This window comes from Canis lupus, chromosome 34 (assembly GCF_048164855.1).
Source record: "Canis lupus baileyi chromosome 34, mCanLup2.hap1, whole genome shotgun sequence".
NCBI classification, from domain to species: Eukaryota; Metazoa; Chordata; class Mammalia; order Carnivora; family Canidae; genus Canis; species Canis lupus.
In genome coordinates, this window is record NC_132871.1 from 16931764 (window position 1) to 16953681 (window position 21918).

Genomic DNA, 21918 nt, shown 5'->3' on the forward strand with positions numbered 1-21918 from the left:
AAACTCTTCAAGAATGGCAAAGACCTTCACAGTCTTCCTGTGCTTTTTAAGTTGTTTGCTGTCTACTCTCCTTTAGTCTATACAGAAAATAGGACTCCTCATCTACATAGCTCCTTTACTACAGGTTATTGAATAGCCTGCCCCTGGTTTATCTATACATTTTGTTTGGGAAACTAGAACTTGATCCTAATGAGAATATGTAGCCCCTTGGCTGAAATATATTTTAGCAAGTTACCTTGAAATAGAGACAGCTAAGTCAGTATCAATAAGCTATCAGTTGAAAGTATTTGTAGCTAGTAGCTCAAGTATGATGTCTTGAGGTTTGATCAAATCAGTGTAATTGAATTATTACTCTTATAGGAAGTAGAGATGTCAATAAATGAACGGTAGTTCACCTAATTAGACCCTGGTTCCACCCTTACTTGATGTTTTTAACATGGAACTCAACTGTGTGTCTTGCCTTGCAGGTGTTGTATATTATACTGTGCTAGGGCATGGCTCTGATTTTGGTGCTATCAAACGTGCCTACATCCCCAACTTTGAATCTGGTACTAATAATCTCGTGTCAAAAGTTAACCTGAACCTGAAATACATAATGCAACCAGATGGATTAGCAGTGGACTGGGTTGGAAGGTAAGTTTAGCCATAGCCTCATTCCCCTCTTGTCTATTCTGTTTTCCTGGCCAGACCTCCCTACTGCTTGCCATGGCATGTGAGTTAAGCTGGTCCAACTATGGGTAGCACATGGCACTGGTGCAGCTGGGTGATGCCTGGGCTTGCTCTAGCCCCAGTAACCACCTCTGCTTACCCTGAGGTGTCATATAAATCTTCTCATTTCCTATGTTCTGTGTATTCCATGAAAAAGTTTGGGAAAGCACCAAGGTCAAGATTTTATATGCGGGAAAGCATTCTTATCCAACAGAGTTTTGGATTCCAAAATTATAACTTTCAGTATGGTAGCACTATTCATTTTGTGAAGAAATGGAACAGCTTCCCAATTCTTCCAGCAAGGCAGTTGAGATGAAACATTTTTCTCTATGGTAATTATTTGGAGGAGCAGGAATACACATCTTGTGTTTTCAGCACGCTGTACTGTCTGAACAGATTGGAAATTTGACTTTCCTGTTTAATCTTTGGGTTTGGTTTAATAGTGGTGTCAGCTTTGTTCTGCTCTTTTAGATTTTCTAGAACCTCAGGGACCAGAGCCAGACATTTTGTATGATCCCTAAATATGAACCTTAAGTAGGTTTATTATCAGGTAGACGCAGGAAATGCAAACCAATGTGGAAAAGTTCATAAGCCACTTCTTCAAGGAAGAGCCTTGCATCGTAAGTGACATTTATGGAAAAGCAATTATGTTAGGATCAGAGCTCAAACATTCATAGAATTCCCCATCTCCTTGAAAATGAATGAATAATAAAAAAATGTTTGAGAGGGAAGGCTCAGGGGCTTGTTGCCCTCTGGGAGACTGGAGAGTCATTAGCAGCATAAATTAATTTTCACCTTTTAACAACTTGTCTAGCGCTCCTGGAAGACTTGAACATCTCTGAAGAAGTTAATTAGGTCCCTGCTGTGCCCACAGGCTATCAGGGCACTCATTTCAGCATTTTCTATCCGGAATCAAGGCCTCGGAGAGTCAGTAACTTGAAACTCTATAGACTTTAGCACTGCCTTCTGAAAATTAGCCAGGCAATAGGAGATCTGTCTTCATGTTTGAAGTTTTTACTCCTTTCTCAGCCTTCATGAACGAGTGAGTGAAGAAGCTGATAGAAATCTTCCTTCTCATAAGAGACTGAGATGCGCCACCCTAGTAGTGGAATAAGGCAGGATGGCCTTGCTAAGTTTTTTTTTTTTCTTTTTTTGGAAAGGCAATTTCCACTCATCCTTAGAGCTGATGCCTGATTGTAGTTGATTCCAGTGAGGCTCTTGACTGAGCAGAAACAGATTCATAGTTGGAATTAAAGGGCCAGCTAAACAGTGCCTTACGACTTCCCACCTGGAAGTACATGTCTTATAGCAATGCCAGATGTGAGACACACCGTCATCACTGATCATGGCTGATGAGGCAGGAGTCCTCCTCTATCCCTTACTCTTCCACTTGTAACTACAAAAACCCTTGGCTGAAGATTGGGGCATTCCTGAGAGAGGGCGACTCCCATCTGCTCATTGGTATCTAAGTAGTTGTCTTACTGGCCCCAGCTTCCAAACTGAATGCTCTCATCTTCAAACCTGTCCCTCAGAAGGGACCAGTCTACACTTTATAGATATTTAACTTTGTCCCTTTGAATTTAGGCATATTTACTGGTCAGATGCCAAAAGCAAAAGGATCCAGGTGGCTAAACTTGATGGGAGGTACAGAAAGTGGCTGATTTCCACTGGACTGGATCAACCAGCTGCAGTGGTTGTGAATCCCAAACTAGGGTAGGTACTTGAAGGAGTCTTTCATGTTCTAGATATTTTCCTGTGGATTTTTAAAAATTTATGTCTTTATTTTTTTCCTAATGGTACTAAAATTGTCCTTGGACTTTTTGGAATGGTATCTGTGACTAATTTAAAGAATTATAGTATGCCCTAAGGATCATTTAGAACTAGCCAAGCTTCAGACTGATACTGTGTAAGGGGAAGGCCTCTGGCCACACGTTTTGCATAGCCCAGTTGGTCTAAAATCCATGCATTTCTCAATAGAATTGAAGAATTGGTCTCTACCTGATGATTGGTGTAGACTAGAGGCTGCAAAGTGGTGGCTGGTAGGCTAAATATGGCTATATTGGACTAAACAGAGCTTTAAGGTTTTGAAAACTTAGTTACTAACATTAAAAAATGTTAAAAAATATGCTGTATTTTTGGCTTGAAAAATCAGAACTGATAATACTAAGTAGGTATGCCTTTCTTTTTCTTTTCTTTCTTTTTTTTTTTTTAGAGAGGTGGGGAGAGGGGAAGGGATAAGGAGAGGTTTCACGCCCAGCTTGGAGCTTGATGCAGGGCTTGATCTCACAACCCTGATATTATGACTTAAGCTTAAGTCAATAGTTGGACTCTTAGCCAACTGAGCCACTTGGGTTCCCCAGTAGGGATACCTTTTTTGATGCAGTATTGCCTGGAACTTTTAGACAAGGCCTTGCTCTCACAATCACTTGATATTCATAACTGCTGTGCTCCGCTCATTTATATTGCCTGCCTGGTCCTTTCCGGGTATTTGAAGTGATGTAATCCCTGGCCTATGCAATTCTCCTATAATTATTAATTGGATGCAAAATAATCCATTTTAAAATTGGAATCCTTATTTTATTCACTGATGCATCTCAAATGCAAGATAGCGCTGCTAACACATAGGCATTCAATAAATATTTTATGAAGAATGAACAGTTTTTGTAATTATACATTTTAAAGTGTCTGAATATATATACTTGAACAGGGCTGGGCAATTTCTATTGAGAAAGTTTTAAGGAAGGATAGACCACAGATGCACTGGCTCCTCTTCTTCTCACCCCATCTTCTAAAAAGTAAAGTGTAAAAACAGCATCACTTAGCACCCAGACCTCTATGAAAAACAGTTGATTTCCCTGTTGGAAGTTTATGCTCTGCTTCAGTGGAGACGCCTCACTAGATGAAATCTTAAAAGGAGAAAACCTTCTGTTGCAGGCTTATGTACTGGACTGACTGGGGCAGAGAACCTAAAATCGAGTCTGCCTGGATGGATGGACAGCATCGGAAAACCCTGGTTCAAGAGAACCTTGGTTGGCCAACTGGCCTTGCCATTGATTATTTGAACAATGACCGGATCTACTGGAGTGACTTCAAGGAGAACAATATTGAAACTATAAAACATGATGGGACTGATAGGAGAATTGTTGCAAATGCAGGTTAGAAATGGGTTAGAATTTAATATATAACCACGAAGTATATTTCTAGTATCTGCCCATTTTCTCCAGAAGCAATGTGATCTTCATTGGATACAGTTTCTTAGATACCACTCCCTCCAACCCGCAGCTGCTGATTTAGATGCAAATGAATCTATTAGCAATAATTAAGGTTTCTTTGGTCCTTTTAACATAATTTTTAAAAGGTGTTCTTACTAACAGATAATTGAAATAACCTAGTTTCCTGTTAAGTTGCCCTGAGTGCCCTAAGTGGCATTTCATGCGTACCAATGGAAATCCATGTCTAACCACTTCTAGACCCATTTGTTTTTATTATGCTCAGTTGTTTATTATGTACAACTGGAAACATCTAGAAGGAAAGAAACATTCTGTTTTCTTATCCAGATTTCTGCAGAATTGCAGCAATCCATTATCTATCAGCTTTATCCGACAAGTGCTGTCTTATGTTCAAAGAAAAAGACCCAGAATCTCTGCCATTCAAATTATTGTCCAGAAATAAAATTAGATCAGCAACTCGAAAGTGAGCAGGTTCTCTATAATTGCCATAAACCAGCAGGCATTAATCTAGTTTAATGTCTGTCATCTTGATCTCCCAAATAGCACACTGTTGTGGTCACATGTATAGAAGGTCTGCCTGAATGTTCCTGGAATATCAAGGCATTGTATTAGGGTTTAATTCAAGCATAATGACACCTGATATAAAAGAGAGGTAGGGAACTTTCTATTCAATAATTTGGGTTTTGTTTTTTGTTTTTTGTTTTTTTGGTTTCCCTCTGTGGTTAAGCAGCAATGAACCCATATAGTCTGGACATCTTTGAAGGCCAGTTTTACTGGATATCTAAGGATAAGGGAGAAGTATGGAAGCAAGATAAATTTGGGCAAGATGAGAAAGAGAAAATGCTGATGGTGAACCCATGGCTCACTCAAGTTCGAATCTTCCATCAACATAGATATGATCGATCAGGTAACCCCAACCTTGGAATAAGATGTTCCTTATTATCTGGAAACCTTATTTCAAATTAATGGCTGTATTATTGGAAAGTGGTAGTGGATTATAATAGTCTGATCTCTTGGTGCATGAAAGGTGTGTGTGTTTTAACCATTTTGACCACAGAAAGATAAAATTGGAGGTCAGATGTAATTATGTACATCACCAGCAGATATGAAGTAAAAATATTTCAGTCCTCGTTGGAGTTACAGGTATATACTTCTGGACCACAGAATCCAGTAGGCATCCACCCCCTGCTAGGTGTAGGTGGGTTACAACGGGTTTCATCCACATCATCGGTGTTACATACACTTTTATTTATTTTTTTTTAAATTTTTATTTATTTATGATAGTCACAGAGAGAGAGAGAGAGGCAGAGACACAGGCAGAGGGAGAAGCAGGCTCCATGCACCGGGAGCCCGATGTGGGACTCGATCCCGGGTCTCCAGGATCGCGCCCTGGGCCAAAGGCAGGCGCCAAACCGCTGCGCCACCCAGGGATCCCTACATACTCTTTTAATTCCAAGGCTAGGCTAGTCAGGTTATCCTGAGCTACATGAGCCTCAGGTTAAAACTGTTAGTCACGCGCAGCCCGGGTAGCTTGGTGGTTTAGCGCCGCCTTCAGCCCAGGGCCTGATCCTGGAGACCTGGGATCGAGTCTCACATTGGGCTCCCTGCATGGAGCCTGCTTGTGTCTCTGCCTCTCTCTCTGTGTCGCTCATGAGTAAATAAGAATATATTTTTTAAAAACCTGTCAGTTATATGCATTTCTACCTCCTCCCCACTGTCCCATTTTCTTAGTTGCGGGTCACGCTTCATCAGGTCTCCGTGTTCTAATTCATCCTTCACCATCAAATGGAGTCAGGTAAAAGGGAAGAGAAATTCTTGAAGTGAGGAAAGGAAATAGACTTTTATTAAGCTCTGTAAGTCCAATCCTCCCTTCAACTGTTCACTCAGACATCTGTTACTTCAATTAATCTGCAAAACTGTATAAAGAGGTTTTATTTTCATCTAACATACAGGAAACCCCACTGATAAAATAGCTCTTATGTCTTCCATGTTCTTGGGTCCCTTGTGCTGGGCAGTTCTAAAGACAGGAGGGGGAACACAGTACCTATCATGAGCCGCTCTCTGGCCCTTGTAGAGAAGGCTACCTAGGAGTTAGAGGAATATCTGGAGTCAGCTGGGCCCCCATAAGAGAGTACTGATTACTGTGTAGGCCAGAGACCTAGCCCAGCTGTGCCAGATTAGCTTTTACTCTGGACCAATAGTTTTCACATTTTAGCATGTGTCAGAATTATCTAGAGAGCTCGTTGAATGTATATTGCTGGGCCCCACCTAAGGAGTTTCTGATTTAATATGCCTGAGTGGCCTAAAAATTTGCATTTCTAACAACTTCCCAACTGATGCTGATGTTACTGGTTAAGGCCCTACTCAAGTGTGGGCCATGGACTGGTAGCCCTGGTATCTTATGGGAATTGGTGGCAAATGCAAGACATTCAGGCCCTACCCACCCTTTCTGAATCAGATTTCCTAGGTGATTTGTATTACATTCAAGTTTGAAAAGTTTTGCTCTAGATTGCTGAAGAAGATGGGCAGATGTTGAGTGCGACTTTGGAATATGGTTTATTATATTATAGCCTTGCTATGTCTGTGGTTACATATTGGGTGACAGAGAATCAGCCCATTAACCATTCTGACAGAATGTTAGTCTGAGAAGGAATTTAGAGATCGTCTATACCTTGGAGATATCATAACATAAGCTAAGGTAGAATTCGGAAGACTCCAGAATTACCTGAGAAGCTTTTCGTGGTAACACTTGAGTTGCATCCTAGACCAATTTAAATCTGAATTTCTGTGACTAGGCATCAATAGTTGTGAATCGTTCCCAGGTGATTCTGGAAATTGCAGCTTTAAATTCCCTTGTCCTGCAAGTAGGAGAACCAAAGTCCAGAAGAAAGTCCTCTTACAAGGGGGGGTGGAAATCATATCTAATATATGATTTGGATACGTTATGATCTATGGTAATGACAAATCTTGGTATAATAATAGGGTCTTACTGGTCTTTTGAACTATCTCAAAGTGCTTTGCATTAATTAGTTTTTGAGGTCATGCAGTGGACTAAACACCTACCTTCCAAACCTGCCAGGACAAGGGAGGAGATAAGTAATGCCATAGAATATGTGAGTGATACAGGATTAGGATGGAGGGACTGTGCCACTTTGGTGGGGAGGCCGGGAGATGGCAGTGTAACTGAGGTGAGTGGCATGTGGCTTCCAGGGGCTGGGACACTGCCTGGGCTCTGATCTCACCTGGCAGGGCCACAACTCAGTTGATGGGCATATCCTTGGTTGGGATACTCATTCCCTCCTCAGACCCTAACCACTGTTCTCATGTGCTTTCCAGTGCCCAACCGCTGTAAAAATGTCTGCAGTCACCTCTGCCTCCTGAGACCCGGAGGCTACAGCTGTGCCTGCCCCCAGGGCTCCACGTTTATAGAAGGGAGCATCACTGATTGTAACGCAGGTAGGGGCACTGCTGGGGCAGCCACGGGGCCCTGGGAATATTCCTCTGCCTTCTTCACTAGGTTCCCTATCTGCATTTCACCTTCTGCAAGAGCCTGAAAAATCCCTGTGTGCTGGGTCCTTTGAAGGATGGAGTGGGAGTGGCTCAACAGAGGGATGAGAGAGAGGGAAATATGAACAAAGCTGAGTGGGACTTAGGGAGCCAAACAGAACTGGTGTCCCAATGATTGCTGAGAATTATTTGCTTGGATCTGTATAGACTCAGTCCCCTCAAATCTACTCTTGTGTTGTTTTGTAAAGATATTTGGAAGTGGGTTTTCTATAAGGCCTTTACCTCCTTTCTCTACCCCATATTGGATATCTGTTGCTCTATAATTCAATCGGCCTTAACTGGAGTTCCTCAAGTGAGGAACTAGGTTCCTGAAGGTGGGGGACCTTATCCAGTACAGATGGGAAGGCAAGAGGAGGGTCACTGTTCTCCACACATGCTCATTTAAAAGTTGTGATGAGTGAAAAAGGGCCACATTTTAAAAGATACCTTATGTTGTTGGGAGATGGAGGCCAGAATAAGGAAGCAGTGGTTTCTCATCCCAAGGGCTGTGGATGATCTATTCCTGGCAATACCTTTCTTCAATGACTCTTAAATTAAGGCGTGTATAAACCATGGGGAATGACTAGCGTCCCTACCTAGTGTCCAATTCTTAATAACGCACATTAAAAAATCATCCTGCAGTTGACTAGTGGCCCATTTTGTGGCTCAGGTCCCTTAGTTTGAGTGGATGGGGCCTTGCTTACCCACCTTTGGCCACCAGGGGGAGCAAAGCAGATATACAGGCCCCACCTTTACTCTTCCCAAGGAGGCTGAGAAGTTGGCAGGTTTAGAGAATGAACTTAAAGGGAAAAAACTGCTTCCCCTGCTCCCCTTCCCCTGTCCCTACTCTCATCCCCAAGGCTACTGGAGAGATACTGGCAAGATTTCAATATTCAGCAATATTTTGAACCAAACAATGATTCCAAGCTTTTGACATTTGTCCTATGATGATTGGTTCTGACACTTAACTGCCATTTCACATTCAGGGATAGTGTTGGCCAAATTGTCACCTCATCTACTACTTTCCTCACTTATATTTCTTGCCAAGTGAATTTTACTGTAATTCACTTTTTGAAAGAACTTAACCAAAGCGAGCATGCTGATGGTGGTTAGTCATTCCATATGAAGTCTTGGTTTGGTATATTAATTAGCTAACTTGATAAGTATTTATTGAGTGCTTACTATGTGCCAGGCACTAAATGTGGGAGATAACGAAGTGCTGGGAGTGAACACACAAACAGATTGTGCTTGTTGAATTTATACTCTAATAGGACAATAAACAGAGCACCCCCCTCCCCCAGATATATAATGGCAGGTGGTGAAAACAAAAAAGGAGAAAACTAAAGCAGGGAAAGAGGGATGAGGGTGGGGTGGGGGTTGGCTTGCCTTTACACAGAGTTCCGAGAAGGCCTCTCTGATAAAGTAAAATCTGAGTAGAGATTCAGATTGAGGGACTGAGCTAGCAGGACATCTGAGCTCCTGAAATAAGTGAACACATGATAAATACTCACCGAGCATCTTCTAGGTATGAGCTGTGGGAACACTAACAACCCCATCAGGCACAACCAGGGAGTCTGTGGGGGCTGAATTAGAGCAGGGGCCCAGAGAGAGGGCAGTTTTGGAGGGCTTAAAAAATAGGACATCTCTAACCAGCTCTCTGCCAGGCATTCATGCCTCTGCATTGTGTGTCTCTGTCAGTTGATCGATGGCTCTCTGATGCTTTGGAAGCTTCGGTCGAGACTTTGAAGTGTGCCCAAATTGAACTTTTGTGTTTCACTGGGCTTGCAGAGGAGAATTCTGAGAACTTCGCATGAGGACATGAATGTCCTAAGAGATTCCTTTACCACAAGTCTCTTTTAAACGTTAATGTACGTTCTGGAGTGTAGCATCTCTCTACTATCTTGGGGGAAAAAATGCTATAAATTGCCTCTTTCTTTCCACCAAATGTATGTTACTTTCCAAAACCTTATTACTGATAAGAAATTCGTTGGGGACTTGAGTGGAAGGTAACGTTTTGATAGGGCACCTGCTTCGCTGCCCCACCCCGACCGCTCCCCATCCTGACCCTGGGCCCACGCAGATTTGCATGGTTTGGGTGCTCTGCCAAACGTGGCTGACTAACACTAACACATGCATGGCTTTCCCTTTCTGCAGCCATCGAAAGTCCCATCAACATGCCCCCCCCATGCAGGTGTATGTACGGAGGAAATTGCTATTTTGATGAGAATGACCTCCCCAAATGCAAGTAAGTCTGAATGTTGAGGTCTGAGCTGGAGGCCTTGTCTCTTCTGGGGGAATTTGAGTGAGACAAAGTAGCCAGAAAAAAACAAGTGCAAGAACCTGGCCAGTTCACTAATTTTCACATCTTGACCAGCTTGCCCTTCCCTGGGAGAGTCCGACAGAAAACTAAGGCAGTGCTTCTCAAACTTTCCTGTGCATAAGAATCATCTGGATCAAATGCCCATCTCGTTCACAGGATTCTGCATCTCCAACACTCCCCCAGGAGATGCCAGAGGATTGTGGGCCAACTCTAACAAGGAGTTAGAGAAGTGATGACCCCATTTTTCTACTCATCTGGTGTTAATTACGCTTGGATTGTGGGAGACCAGTTGTCAGCAGAGCTGCTTCAGCCCAAATACTCTTGATGAGCAGAGATTGGGCTAAAGATTTGGAAAAAAAGAATTATTGAGAAAGCTCTTACATGGAGCAAGATAAATGGAGGTCTTTAAAATGTATTTAATGAATACATGTCAGAAGAGAGAACACAATCATGGTTCCCAGTTTTATTCTTGAAGAATTCTGTAGGGTAGACACCACCGGGCTTATTTGATGATCCCGTAGATGTCATAGCCACACCACTGAAAGTGGATTTCAAGGTCAGATTGCTGTTCTCTGCCCATCATCCATCCCTTGGTAGAATAAACTGACTGTTCTCCATGTAATTTGCTCAGTCAAACCTCTCTCTGCCTCATGTGTTCGTAAAGCAACTACGGAAGCCTAAGTCGGCCACAGCTTGTGAGCAATTCTTCTTTTACTTTCAGGTGTCCCAGTGGCTACATGGGAAAATATTGTGAAATAGGGCTTTCAAAAGGCGTCCCTCCAGGAACAAGTAAGTTTTAAGAATGTGAGCAACCTGGAGATGCCCCACAGCTCCTAAGCTGAATGCTGTTTATGTTCTACTTAACTCGGGCTTCCAAGAATGATTGGCCCTACCTCCAGCTTCCACTGTTAAGTCTTTTGGTTCCTTTCCCTTTCCACATGCTAATATGGTCACTTCTTATTCCCTCTCTGATGGCAGCAGTGGCAGTGCTGTTGACTATCATCTTGATCATCATAGTTGGAGCTCTGGCAGCCTTAGGATTTTTCCACTACAGGAGGACTGGCTCCCTTTTGCCCTCCCTGCCCAAGCTACCGAGGTCAGTTTCATTATGGGAAATACTGATTTTAGAAGCCTGGGTGATTTTTTTTTTTCTTTTTTAAGTTAAAAAAGCACAGCATGCAGCTTACCTTTTCTGCAGAAACAAAAAGTGATGAACTTAAAGCATTCATTTCAAATCACAACTTCGTAATCAAATGCTTCTTTTTTGAAGCCTGAGTGCAAATCCCATTTTATAATTCAAATGATTGTGCCCACTGGTGGGCATTCAGGGTAGGCTAGAGCACAGTCTGTGGGATGGGCCAGGATTTATTCCTGCAAGTGCCAAGTGGGCTCTCTTAGATCTCCAACACGCAGGAATGTGTGTTAACACTTCCCCGTAGGTCAGGCAACTTCCTATCGTGTTTGATGTGTGAATCAGAGTGGGAATCGGGCACTCCATTTAAGGAAGATTTAGCAATACGGGGGAGAGAGAACTATTGCAAAAGGTTGTTTAAAAAATAGCATACTGGGGACGCCTGGGTGGCTCAGTGGTTGAGCGTCTGCCTTTGGCTTTGGTCATGATCGGGGGTCCTGGGATGAAGTCCCACATTGGGCTTCCTGCATGGAGCCTGTTTCTCCTCTGCCTATGTCTCTGCCTCTCTCTGTGTGTCTCATGAATAACTAAACAAAATCTTTTTATAAAAACCACATTGTTTCAATTTCTTCTTTTCAGCTTAAGCAGTCTAGTTAAATCCTCTGAAAATGGAAATGGGGTGACCTTCAGATCAGGAGCAGATGTTAACATGGATATTGGAGTATCTGGTTTTGGGCCCGAGTCTGCTATTGACAGATCAATGGTGATGGTGAGTGTGGTTGCAAGGTTGTCATTGTTACTGTTTTATAAAAGAAACACTTTAGAGAGTATAAAATTAACCTAGAAAAAAAAAAGATGAAGCAATATGCCTCTCAGTATAGTCTTTATAAAATTAGGAAACATTAAGTTTGTTGCAGGTCTCTAAAAATATTAGTAATAAAATTGAACTCAACCCCTACTCTCAGTTACAGTTGAATCGTAAGCAGTGGTATGTTTAATGGGAATCTTAAACAGTCTTATGTTTTTTGGGAGAGGGTAGAAAGAGAGCATGGTGTTTTTTTATGTGGTGGCTCTTTGTATGTGAAAGGAAAAAGGATTGTCAAATGGGTACAGTAATACCTCTTGTATTAGGACCAAATGGTTACCAGGTTTATTTTGGGAAGTGGACTGGTACAGTCTCTATATCATTACTGGAAAATTCTTTTCACTATTCTCTTTTCCCCCCAAATCTTTCATATTTGCCCCTGCATAAAAGTACAATATTATCCATTCTTTCTCCTTTCCCATCTCCCTCTTCTCCTCTTTGCTCTTCTTCCACCACCCACCCTTTTATTTGTTGTGCAAACCCAGTCCCAAAGTGATATATTTGTAGTAAGGAGCCAAAGACGACATGGATCTAGACAGTGTGTTTCCATTTCCTTGATCTGATAAATGACTGCGTTTGTTAACTTTATGTAATGGTTTGCTATATGGAAGCCTTAAGACTCCTGCCTTTTATTTTTCTTTGTAATTTCTTTTTGGGTAAATTTGGCATAGTACCTGGCATTGCTCCAAGTACGAGGGGAGCACCTTTCTTTGTGTAGAGACCAGATTTTTTTTTTCCTCCATCAGAGTGAAAACTTTGCCATGGAGATGGGGAAGCAGCCCATAATATTTGAAAACCCAATGTATGCATCCAGGGACAGTGATATCAAAGTGGTTCAGCCAACCCAGGTGAGAAATCAGTCCTTTCTTTCGGGTGCTGCTGCTGTTGTATCTTGTTCTATTGAATAATATCCTCTTAGGGTTCTCCTAGCTTTCTCTCAAGTGGAAGGAAACACAAGTGTTCCATTCTTCAGCTTCACTATATGCAGTCACAGGACTGACCCAAGGATGTGACACCAACTTTTTGCATAGTTTCTGGGGTTTAGCAGCCATTCATGGGGTGCTGACCAAGAGCCTTTTCATTCTGACTGGTCAGAGCAAGAATTATGAGTCCATCCAGGGGCTTGGCAAGCAGTGCCTGGCACACATCGACTCTGTGTAAATATTTGTGAAATGAACAAGTGAATGATTGTCAGGTCATTATGTAGAGATTTGGGGGACTGGGTATACTCTCTGGGTTCTTATTGGTATCACAAGGGTGTTATTTGAGGTGACCTCCCTAGCTTGCCTTCCCTGTACTTTACTGAAAAGTACAAAAGCCTCCAGAATTGATAGGTGGAGATCTCAATTTCCTTTGGTGCAGCCCTGTTGCTCACTCATTTTTAAGAGGAGCAGGGAGTTGACGTAGGTGTATAGATGAAGGGAAAGAACTTTTCACTGGATCTGGGTCAGTGACTCCTACACCACTTCTAATGTCTATAACTATTAGCCTGTCCTTCCTTTGTCAAAAACTACTACAGCCTTTGTGATATGTGGTTTCATTGTTAATATTTAAACTTCTTTTGGAGTCATAAGCTATGATGCCTTTTTTTTATTTATTTATTTTTAAAGATTTTATTTATTCATGAGAGACAGAGACTCAGGCAGAGGGAGAAGTAGGCTCCCTGTGAAGCAGGCTCCCTACAGGGAGCCTGATATGGGACTCGATCCCAAGACCCCAGGATCACACCCTGAGCTGAAGGCAGAAGATCAATCACTGAGCCACCCAGGCACCCCTATATGATGTATTTTATTTTATTTTATTTTATTTTATTTTATTTTAAAGATTTATTTATTCATTCAGAGAGAGCGAAGAGAGAGGCAGAGACACAGGCAGAGGGAGAAGCAGGCTCCATGCAGGAAGCCCGATGTGGGACTCAATCCTGGGTCTCCAGGATCACACCCCGGGCTGCAGGCGGCGCTAAACCGCTGCGCCACCGGGGCTGCCCTATGATGCATTTTAAAAATAAAGTGTTTATTTTATGAATAGCTTTCCTAAGATCAGAAATAATTGCATCTTGAAAGCATTTTACCTGAGGCTTTGATAGCCAGGTAGCGATAAAATAGATGTGGCATCTCATTAGGCATTTTTAAATACATCCATTTTCAGGCAGCCTAGATGGCTCAGCAGTTTAGAGCCTCCTTTGGCCCAGGGCGTGATCCTGGAGACCTGGGATCGAGTCCCACGTTGGGCTCCCTGCATGGAGCCTGCTTCTCCCTCTGCCTGTGTCTCTGCCCCTCTCTCTCTCTCTCTCTCTCTCTCTCTCTCTCTCTCTGTTTCTCATGAGTAAATAAATAAAATCTTAAAAAAAAAAAAAACCACACATCCATATTGAAAAGTGAAACAGTGAATGTAGAAATATAGGAAAAATAGTGAATTTTTATCTTGTAATTTGTTTATTGCATATTCATGGTAATTTGGACTTAAGAGGAAAACTTGGAATCACATGAATGTTACAGAAAATGTCTAGAGGGGTGTTAATTCCATTATGCCTCTTGTTTCAAACATTCAGCCTCTTCTAAGGAGTTCTCTCAGATTATTAATTTTATTCTAAATATCCAAAGATAAGATTCTCAATTCTGAGTTTGGGAATAATTCATGCTGTTCCTCTAGGATCTGGTTGCCAAAATACAACCAAAGTTGTTCACTTAAAAATATGGTCAACAGTGGGAATGAGAGCGCATGGACAACACATTACTAAGTAACATTGTCATTGCCAAGTGAGATGTGTTTGCCTCCCAGGATTAAGGCATGACATAGATGACATAGGTGCTCCTGATTTGGGGAGATGGGAATGATGTTTAGTCCTAAACCATGGAATTGGTCTCATGTAAGAGAGACCTTATGCCTGTGGGAAAGCAAGGTAGTAAAGAGAACCAGAGTTGTTAAGAAACTTCACAGCTTTCAAACCTGTAATGTCCTTTCATATGTGCACAGGTTACTGCTTCTGGAAATGTGGATAACCAGAACTACGGAAGTCCCATAAACCCTTCTGAAATAGCTCCAGACACAAAGCCAACTTCCCCAAGTGCTGATGGAACTCAGGTAACAGTGGCCAGCTACTGAAATGATACAGGATTTGCAAAAGGCTTAGGAATTGCGGAGTTTACTGATGCTAAGGTAAATTAATGAGACCCTGATAGGCTCACGGACCCAAGATATGGAGGCAGTTAATAAAGATAATCTTTAAAAAATAATAAATTGAAAACTTTCCACTAACTAAAGCCACATTTCTTACATTGACTGGGATAGGAATGATATCCCTTGTGACATGGGAGACCATACAGAAAAGAAAGGTGACAGTCTTCTGGACCTAGGCTCTTAAGACCAAAGATGCTTGATTTTAGAGAATGACTTCGTAAGAAGAAAGAGTTCACTGTGTCAAGGACCCTTTCCTTTTTTACGTAATGCAAATTTTCTATAGTGTTAACATCTTTGTTTCCAGAATGTCCTGTCTTAGCTCTACTGCTGTTACCTGTATTCACCACGAGATGGCACTACTTTATACTCTTCATTTATCCATCTACGTCCAACCAACCAACATTATTGCCCTCGGTGTGCCAGGCACAGTGTTTAACGCTGGAGATTAAGAGAAAAAAAAGACCACTGATGATACTTCTATCTCATGCCTTCAGGCATGAAATTTTTAGACTATTTGGTCCACAGAAAGAAATTCAGTAGATGTTTGATGTAAAATTTTGTGTTAATGTATAATCTCTCACTGGTTTTAATGGATACATAGGAAGCTAAATAAGATCTAGCTGTCTGATCTGGACAAACTATTCACCTCTGGGTTCTAGAGTCTTAATGTTTCTCATTGGGTCACTATTGGCATATGAAGTGAGACGGTTCTTTGTGGTACAAAACTCTGTGCATTGCAGGCCATTTTAGTATTCCTGGCCCCTGTCCGGTTAAGTGTCAGTAGTGTCTCCCCCAGAGCACTGTGGTTCCAGAAGTCATCCTCTACTCTGCCTCCCCCCACATTCCCAATTGAGACCAAAAGGATCTGGAATGGCTCAGTTCTAAGGTTCTATGACTTCTTCTATAAAGTAATGTGAAAACACAAATCCAAGGGTGGTTAGAAATCTGACCATTTCAAAATCCTTATTTCTCAAACTGCGTGATCTATATGCATAATGGGTATCTGCAGAGTTAACTTGGAAGTCATGCTAGATTTTCAGCACCTCAGATACTGGTTCCTGTTCAGCTTATTTGGATCAAAATAAAAGTTGAATAAAATCCATGCTAATGAGGGCTCCTGGGTGGTACAGTCAGTTAAGCATCTGTCTCTTGTTTTTGGCTTAGGTCATGCATGATATGAGAGTTTTGAGATCAAGCCCTGCCTTGGGCTCTAGGGGCAGGCTCCGTGCTAGGCATGGAGGTTGCTTAAGACTCTCTTCTTCTTCCTCCTCTTGCCTCCACCTCCGCACCACCTGCCTCTCCCCAACCCGCTTACTTGCTCTCTTTTTCAAAAAAAAAAAAAAATTAATGGTAATAAAGAGCTTATAACAGAGGTCCCTGTCTACCTTTTTATATTTCATGTACGCATTCCTTCTACACACACACACCAGATACATACAAATATTGTCTTAGAAAGGAATTTTCAGTTTCCTATTTTTCAAGGGACTGCTTTTTTTTCTTTAACCTACATTTAAAAGTGGCTTTTGGAGATTAATTTTCCACAGACTCCAAAATACTTGAATGTCACAATGTCATGTTTCTTGAATGTTCCCTGAATCAGACTCAAGCCCAAGGCAGGGCCAGATTTATTTTATATTCTCCACTTATTTTTCTTTTCCAGTCCATTTCAAGTCTAGTGATCCTCTTCACTAGACAGAACTCCTTCCCAGCCTGAGCAGGAAGGGGAATGTGGTGGGGAGGCTGCAGCCTCTGACCTGCACGTCTATCATCAGAAACAAAATGAACACTGAAAGGCTTTTCAAATGAGAGTGGATCTTTACCAATTATAGTCCCTTTCTTTCTCATTTTCATCTTTGCAGTGTATGAGCTCTTTTTTTTTTAATTGGGTAAGGCTGAGACCCTCTAGCATCTGTTCTCCATGGTAGATCTGGTGATCTCCCTGTATCAATTGTCTCCTGGGTACTGAGAAAGCAGCCCATGTGGCTTAAAGCTGTAGAGGCACTTGGTTAGGATCTCCTTAGGTTAACGTCGATGTGCCAAAGAAGCTCACAAATCTATCTTTCATCAGTAAATTGGCTCAAAGTACTCAAATCAAGGAACATGAATTCCTGTGACTCAGTTCTATCCATTTCCCAAAAGTCCTGTTGACGTGCATCAGATTTCCCAAGGAGATAAAAATGAAAATCACCATGGTTCCTCTTGTTAGTAATCGCTTAACTCCACTTAGCCCATTCCATAAGCGTAAGGTCCCCGAGGCCAGGCTCTTGACCTGAATGTCTTCATCATTTTCTTGGTGGTGGCCATGTATGGAGTAGGTGCTCACTTATATGTGGGTTACAGTGAATGGTCTTCTGTGGTCTTGTGCACCCCGTGCTCCTTCACATGTTGGCCCTCTACTTTCACAGAGCAAGAGATACCCCTAGAGCATACGTGCTACCTTAGCGACCTGCTGGAGTGGAGTGACTGTTCCCTTGCTTTCTATTCCTTTGTCTCCATCCATCTGGCAGCCAGAGCTGTGTCCAGCACTGGCACTATGGGCAGCTTTTCAGCAAGACCTGGGCTACCCACCATAGTCCATGGTGATTTCTCTTTGGGTTCCTCAGTTTATGGGCTTCCGAGTCCTGTAATCATTCCCTGCTCTTCCACCTACCATTGGGTTATATGAGCTTGCTGTGACTGTTCCCTCATCTGTAAAATAAGAGTACCTAACTCACCAAGTTGCCAGGATAAGGAGTTGGGTAACTTATAAAACTTTTAGATTAACCCCTGATATATAATAAACTCTCGATAAATGCTAATTTTTGTTATCTCGGTGGCTGTTTTGATTACAGGAGGAAATGATGAAGGGGGAGAAGGGATATCCTTGAGTTGACCAAGGATCAAGCCATCATTTTAGGAAATGAGAGGAACAGTCTGGCTTTTTCCTTAAATTTTTGGCAGCCTCTGAAGAAATCTCTTGCCTGTTTCTGTCAAAGTTTCTAGATTCTGTACACACAGATTCTGTCAACTATACATGTGAAATCAAGGAAGTGTTTGGAACTATTAGATGAAACGAGCCCCAAGACTTTCAGTTTGTTTGGGGACCATCTAAGGAAGAACTGAACAGTTTACCCAGGGGGCAGGTCACATGGTCCCAGGTCCCAATTTGCTTTCTCCTTTACTAAGAAGACATTTTAAAACTTACCCAAGGGAACAAATCCACGGAAAAAAAAAAAATTCCGATACTGAAAGTTTTCTGCTTCCCTCTTTCCATTTAGGCAACAAAATGGAATATCTTCAAACGAAAACTGAAACCAACCACTAACTTTGAAAATCCAATCTACGCAGAGGTAATTGTTGACAATTTTTCTTAGCACGAGCATTCGGCATTCTTCCTTAGCAATCATTTGCTTGGCTAAATTGGATATACACAGATTATTCTGAGCAAACTGGCAAAAATTCGCTTTCTTCACACAAAACTGTTTCTAGTCATGTTGGGAAAAAAAGGCTGATAATGTGTTTCATTGTGGTCTTAGATGGAGAATGAACAGAAGGATAGCACTGCTGTGGCCCCACCTCCAATGCCTTCTGTCCTTGCTAAAAGTTCTCCAAAGAGAGATCCAGTGCCAACCTATACTGCAACAGAAGACACTTTTACAGACACCGCAAACCTTGTTAGAGAAGACTCTGAGGTATAGCTGTGCCAGCTATTTAGGGAATAATTAGAAACACACTTTTGCACATATATTTTTTACAAACAGATGAAGAAAAAGTTAACATTCAGTACTTTATTAAAAAAATATATTTTTTCCCGGTTTGCCTATAGTTGGAAGTGTCCATGGAAACTCTGCCTTGTGTGTCTTTTTTTTTTCTTTTTTACTTACGCCGTCTCATATTTTTACAAATAATTATCACAATGTACTATATGTATATCTTTGCACTGAAGCTATCTGAAGGTAATTCTATAAATATATTGTACATTTGTAAATTTTGCAAAGATTATCACATCATTAAATTTGCTGATAAAAATATCTGCTGAATTGGTTGGTGATCATCACAGTAAATGATCCAACAAGGAAAGGAATTGACTTGGGGCCCTTTAGCCATGTCTAAAGAAGGGGTACCACTCCTATTCCCTATAGAATTACCCAGGAAAGGAATCCAGGCCCCACCCTTGGGTCCATTTTTATGCCTCGGCACTTAATTAAGGTTCAATATTACCTGTAACCTGATTAGTAGGCATATGGATAGAGGGTGCCATGTGTTGTACAGACATCTGGATCTGACTGTAGACGCCTGAGATATGCAGAAGGTAGAAAACCAACTCAGGTTCACCCTTCTGCATGTTTGTGCTACCTAGCCAGAACACTTTTACGTGTGTTACCTCACTAGCTGCCAAGGCAACATTCTTATTTGTGACATCTATGAGAAAGTTCTGTGTCATGAAGTACAGGTGTCCTGCAAAGAGTTTGTATCTAATCAAGTGAAGCCTTGTGCCTGATGGACCCTAGGGTATCTTACATCCTTCCTGGCATCTCAGGTGGTTACCTACCCCGGACACTGGAGCTCAACAGCTGAATTACTAAAACCAAATCTGTGTCTTCATCAAGGATGGTGCAAAACAAATACCAGTTAAGCAAAGCCTCAGCTGGGTTTTCGTTTCTGTGTGTGAAAATATCATTATGACTATTTATTTCCTCAGTTGAACATGAATAGAAAGGGAAACTGTTCTTCTTGAGCCTTTTTTTTTTTTAGGTCCTTTTGCGTAAATCGTACATTTGTATTGGAATGTACTGTAGAGCCTAGATTTTTCTCTTGAATAGTGGGTATAGTCTCCGCAATGGGAACCATGACAGGAATGTACAATTTCCATACTAAGTAGCATTTCTGGCTCTCTGTGCTAATATTGCACATTTTTAAAACAATGAATGAATGCATGGATGGATGGATGGATGGATGAAACATGTACTACTGATTATTTTATTACTGAGTTCTCAAAATATTTGTGGTTCATGTTTTGGGAGCTTATAATTTTTTTGAAATGTACTTTGATTAGAAAAGCAAATGGAAATGATGCTGCTGAGAAATTTCTAATAAATGTGTATTTTATCAACTTCTTTGGTGTGCTTCTTAAGACCAGCTCATGAATTAGTTGTATTTCACTGTGCAAAGAGCTTGGGGCTTTGAGTGCTGGGCCGGCCACCTGAGAACTAGAGGTGCCCAGGGTTGAGGGAGGTGGTGAGAAGGAGGGATTCACAGCACATCCAGCCTCGACAGGCCTGGTGGGGTAATTAATCTCAGAGAGGAGTCAGCTCCTTAGGTTCCCACCTGAACTCTGAGTAGGCAGCCCCCTTAATTGCTTTCAAAGTCAATTTCCACCTCCTGTTTTTCTTCCTTATATTCCAGGCCCTGTGCCAGGTCCCCCTTTTCGGATCTAATTGTGTTCCAGAGTTCAGTGAAAGTACCCACTGCTGAGGGATCTTAGAGCAACTCCTGCTGAGCCGGACGGAAGAGCAGTGAGGATGGTCGCAGCTGGAGAGGGTTTTGTTCCAAATTGGAATTCAAGCTTCAGTGGGGTGTATTTGGATGCATGAACTAGGGGATGGTGGCATCTGCCAACAGAAAGTGTGAATAGAAGAGTAAGAGGAAGCCAAGAGAACCTGCGCTTGGAAAATGCTTGTAATTTCCAGCTTTGGTATTTGTCTTGGGCGTTAAGCTCAGTATGAAATTAGTCTCGGGAGTTTCTTTTATGAGAATTCGGTTTTTCTGTTCGGCTTCATTTCTGAGTGTAGCCCGGAAGGGGATCAGAAAGCCTACTAGTGCCTTCCCGGCCTCTCCAGGCAGCAGACTGTGGCCCTCCCATTGCCCCTCCGGGTAGGCTCTCCTGGTGCAGGTGCTGGTTCTGAGCCCGCCTCCCTCTCTCCAGCCTGGGACAGCTGTTCCAGAAGTTCTGTGGGAGCATCGGTGTGGGGATGGCACCCACTATTTACAGGACTGAGGTGGATATTGCTTAGCTTTTCATCACATGAAGCAGGGGCAGTTTTACAGGCATGTGTTACACCGCACACTATGAGATGACAACCACAGCAGGTGTGTCCATGGAAAGCTGTCAGATTGTGCTGGTCACCTGGTTTTAGGGTCTCCGGCAAGGTTTTTGCTACTCATGCACTACGACTCGCTCACTACTCCATTGCAGACAGAGGGGTGCAGAGACCATAGGTTTCAGGAAAATATGAGAGAGGAGAACTTTAAATTGAGAACTCTATCCATTAAGTTGTTTCTTTCTCTGAAATGGAAAAAAAAAAGACAATTATTTGATTTCAAGGTGGAATATCTCAGGGTGGCTAGAAGACTGTGAACAACAAGGTAAGTCGTGGGGTGAGGGAGGCTCTGAGGAAGCTCGTTGGGGATGTGCAATTCTGGAAGGAGCCTTGGACTGCAGCCTGAAGCCCCTGGCTGCCCTTGACCCTCCAGCCTCTGTTCTGCCCTCACCCTGCATTCGTCGGGGTCACAAGCCATCCATCCAAATGGAGATACTGGAGAGCCATGTGTTTCCTTCTGGAAAGCTCCCTTACAAGCATAAAGCATGAAATTGCTTTCTTCACATCTGTGATTTGCTTTGAAATAAACCAGTATGTGTGCGTGAGGAACAGGATGGAGACTGGCCATGAGGCAGTACTTGCTGAAGCTGGGCATTGGGTCCATGGGGTCTATTATACTATTGTCTCTATTCTTGGGTGTGTCTAGAACTTTCCCGAATGAGCTAGTAACTCTCATCCTTCAGTTGTACTTGCCGTCCTCTCCAAATAATACACATTCATGAATTGTCTCCGTAGTACCCAGTGTTCTAGGCATCAGGGATGTGAATAATAATAGCTAGTGGAACGTTGATGTGCCAGGTTCAGTTCTGAGTACCTTACATGTTTTATCTCATTTCATCCTCATAACAATCCTATGA

At 42.2% G+C, this 21918-nt stretch overlaps 1 protein-coding gene across 1 annotated transcript in view; it reads left to right on the forward strand.

Moving 5' to 3' along the window:
* The window catches only part of LRP2 (LDL receptor related protein 2), a 196265-nt gene extending 176192 nt beyond the window's left edge, over window positions 1-20073 (forward strand). The window contains exons 67-79 of the mRNA XM_072811537.1: window positions 468-633; window positions 2293-2421; window positions 3643-3863; window positions 4669-4845; window positions 7275-7394; window positions 9639-9729; window positions 10526-10593; window positions 10783-10900; window positions 11576-11705; window positions 12548-12649; window positions 14778-14885; window positions 18239-18310; window positions 18497-20073. Coding sequence (XP_072667638.1) covers window positions 468-633; window positions 2293-2421; window positions 3643-3863; window positions 4669-4845; window positions 7275-7394; window positions 9639-9729; window positions 10526-10593; window positions 10783-10900; window positions 11576-11705; window positions 12548-12649; window positions 14778-14885; window positions 18239-18310; window positions 18497-18658 — 1664 coding nt within the window. The 3' untranslated portion in view covers window positions 18659-20073. The remainder of the gene's footprint in view (window positions 1-467; window positions 634-2292; window positions 2422-3642; window positions 3864-4668; window positions 4846-7274; window positions 7395-9638; window positions 9730-10525; window positions 10594-10782; window positions 10901-11575; window positions 11706-12547; window positions 12650-14777; window positions 14886-18238; window positions 18311-18496) is intronic.
* Window positions 20074-21918: the final 1845 nt, after the last annotated feature.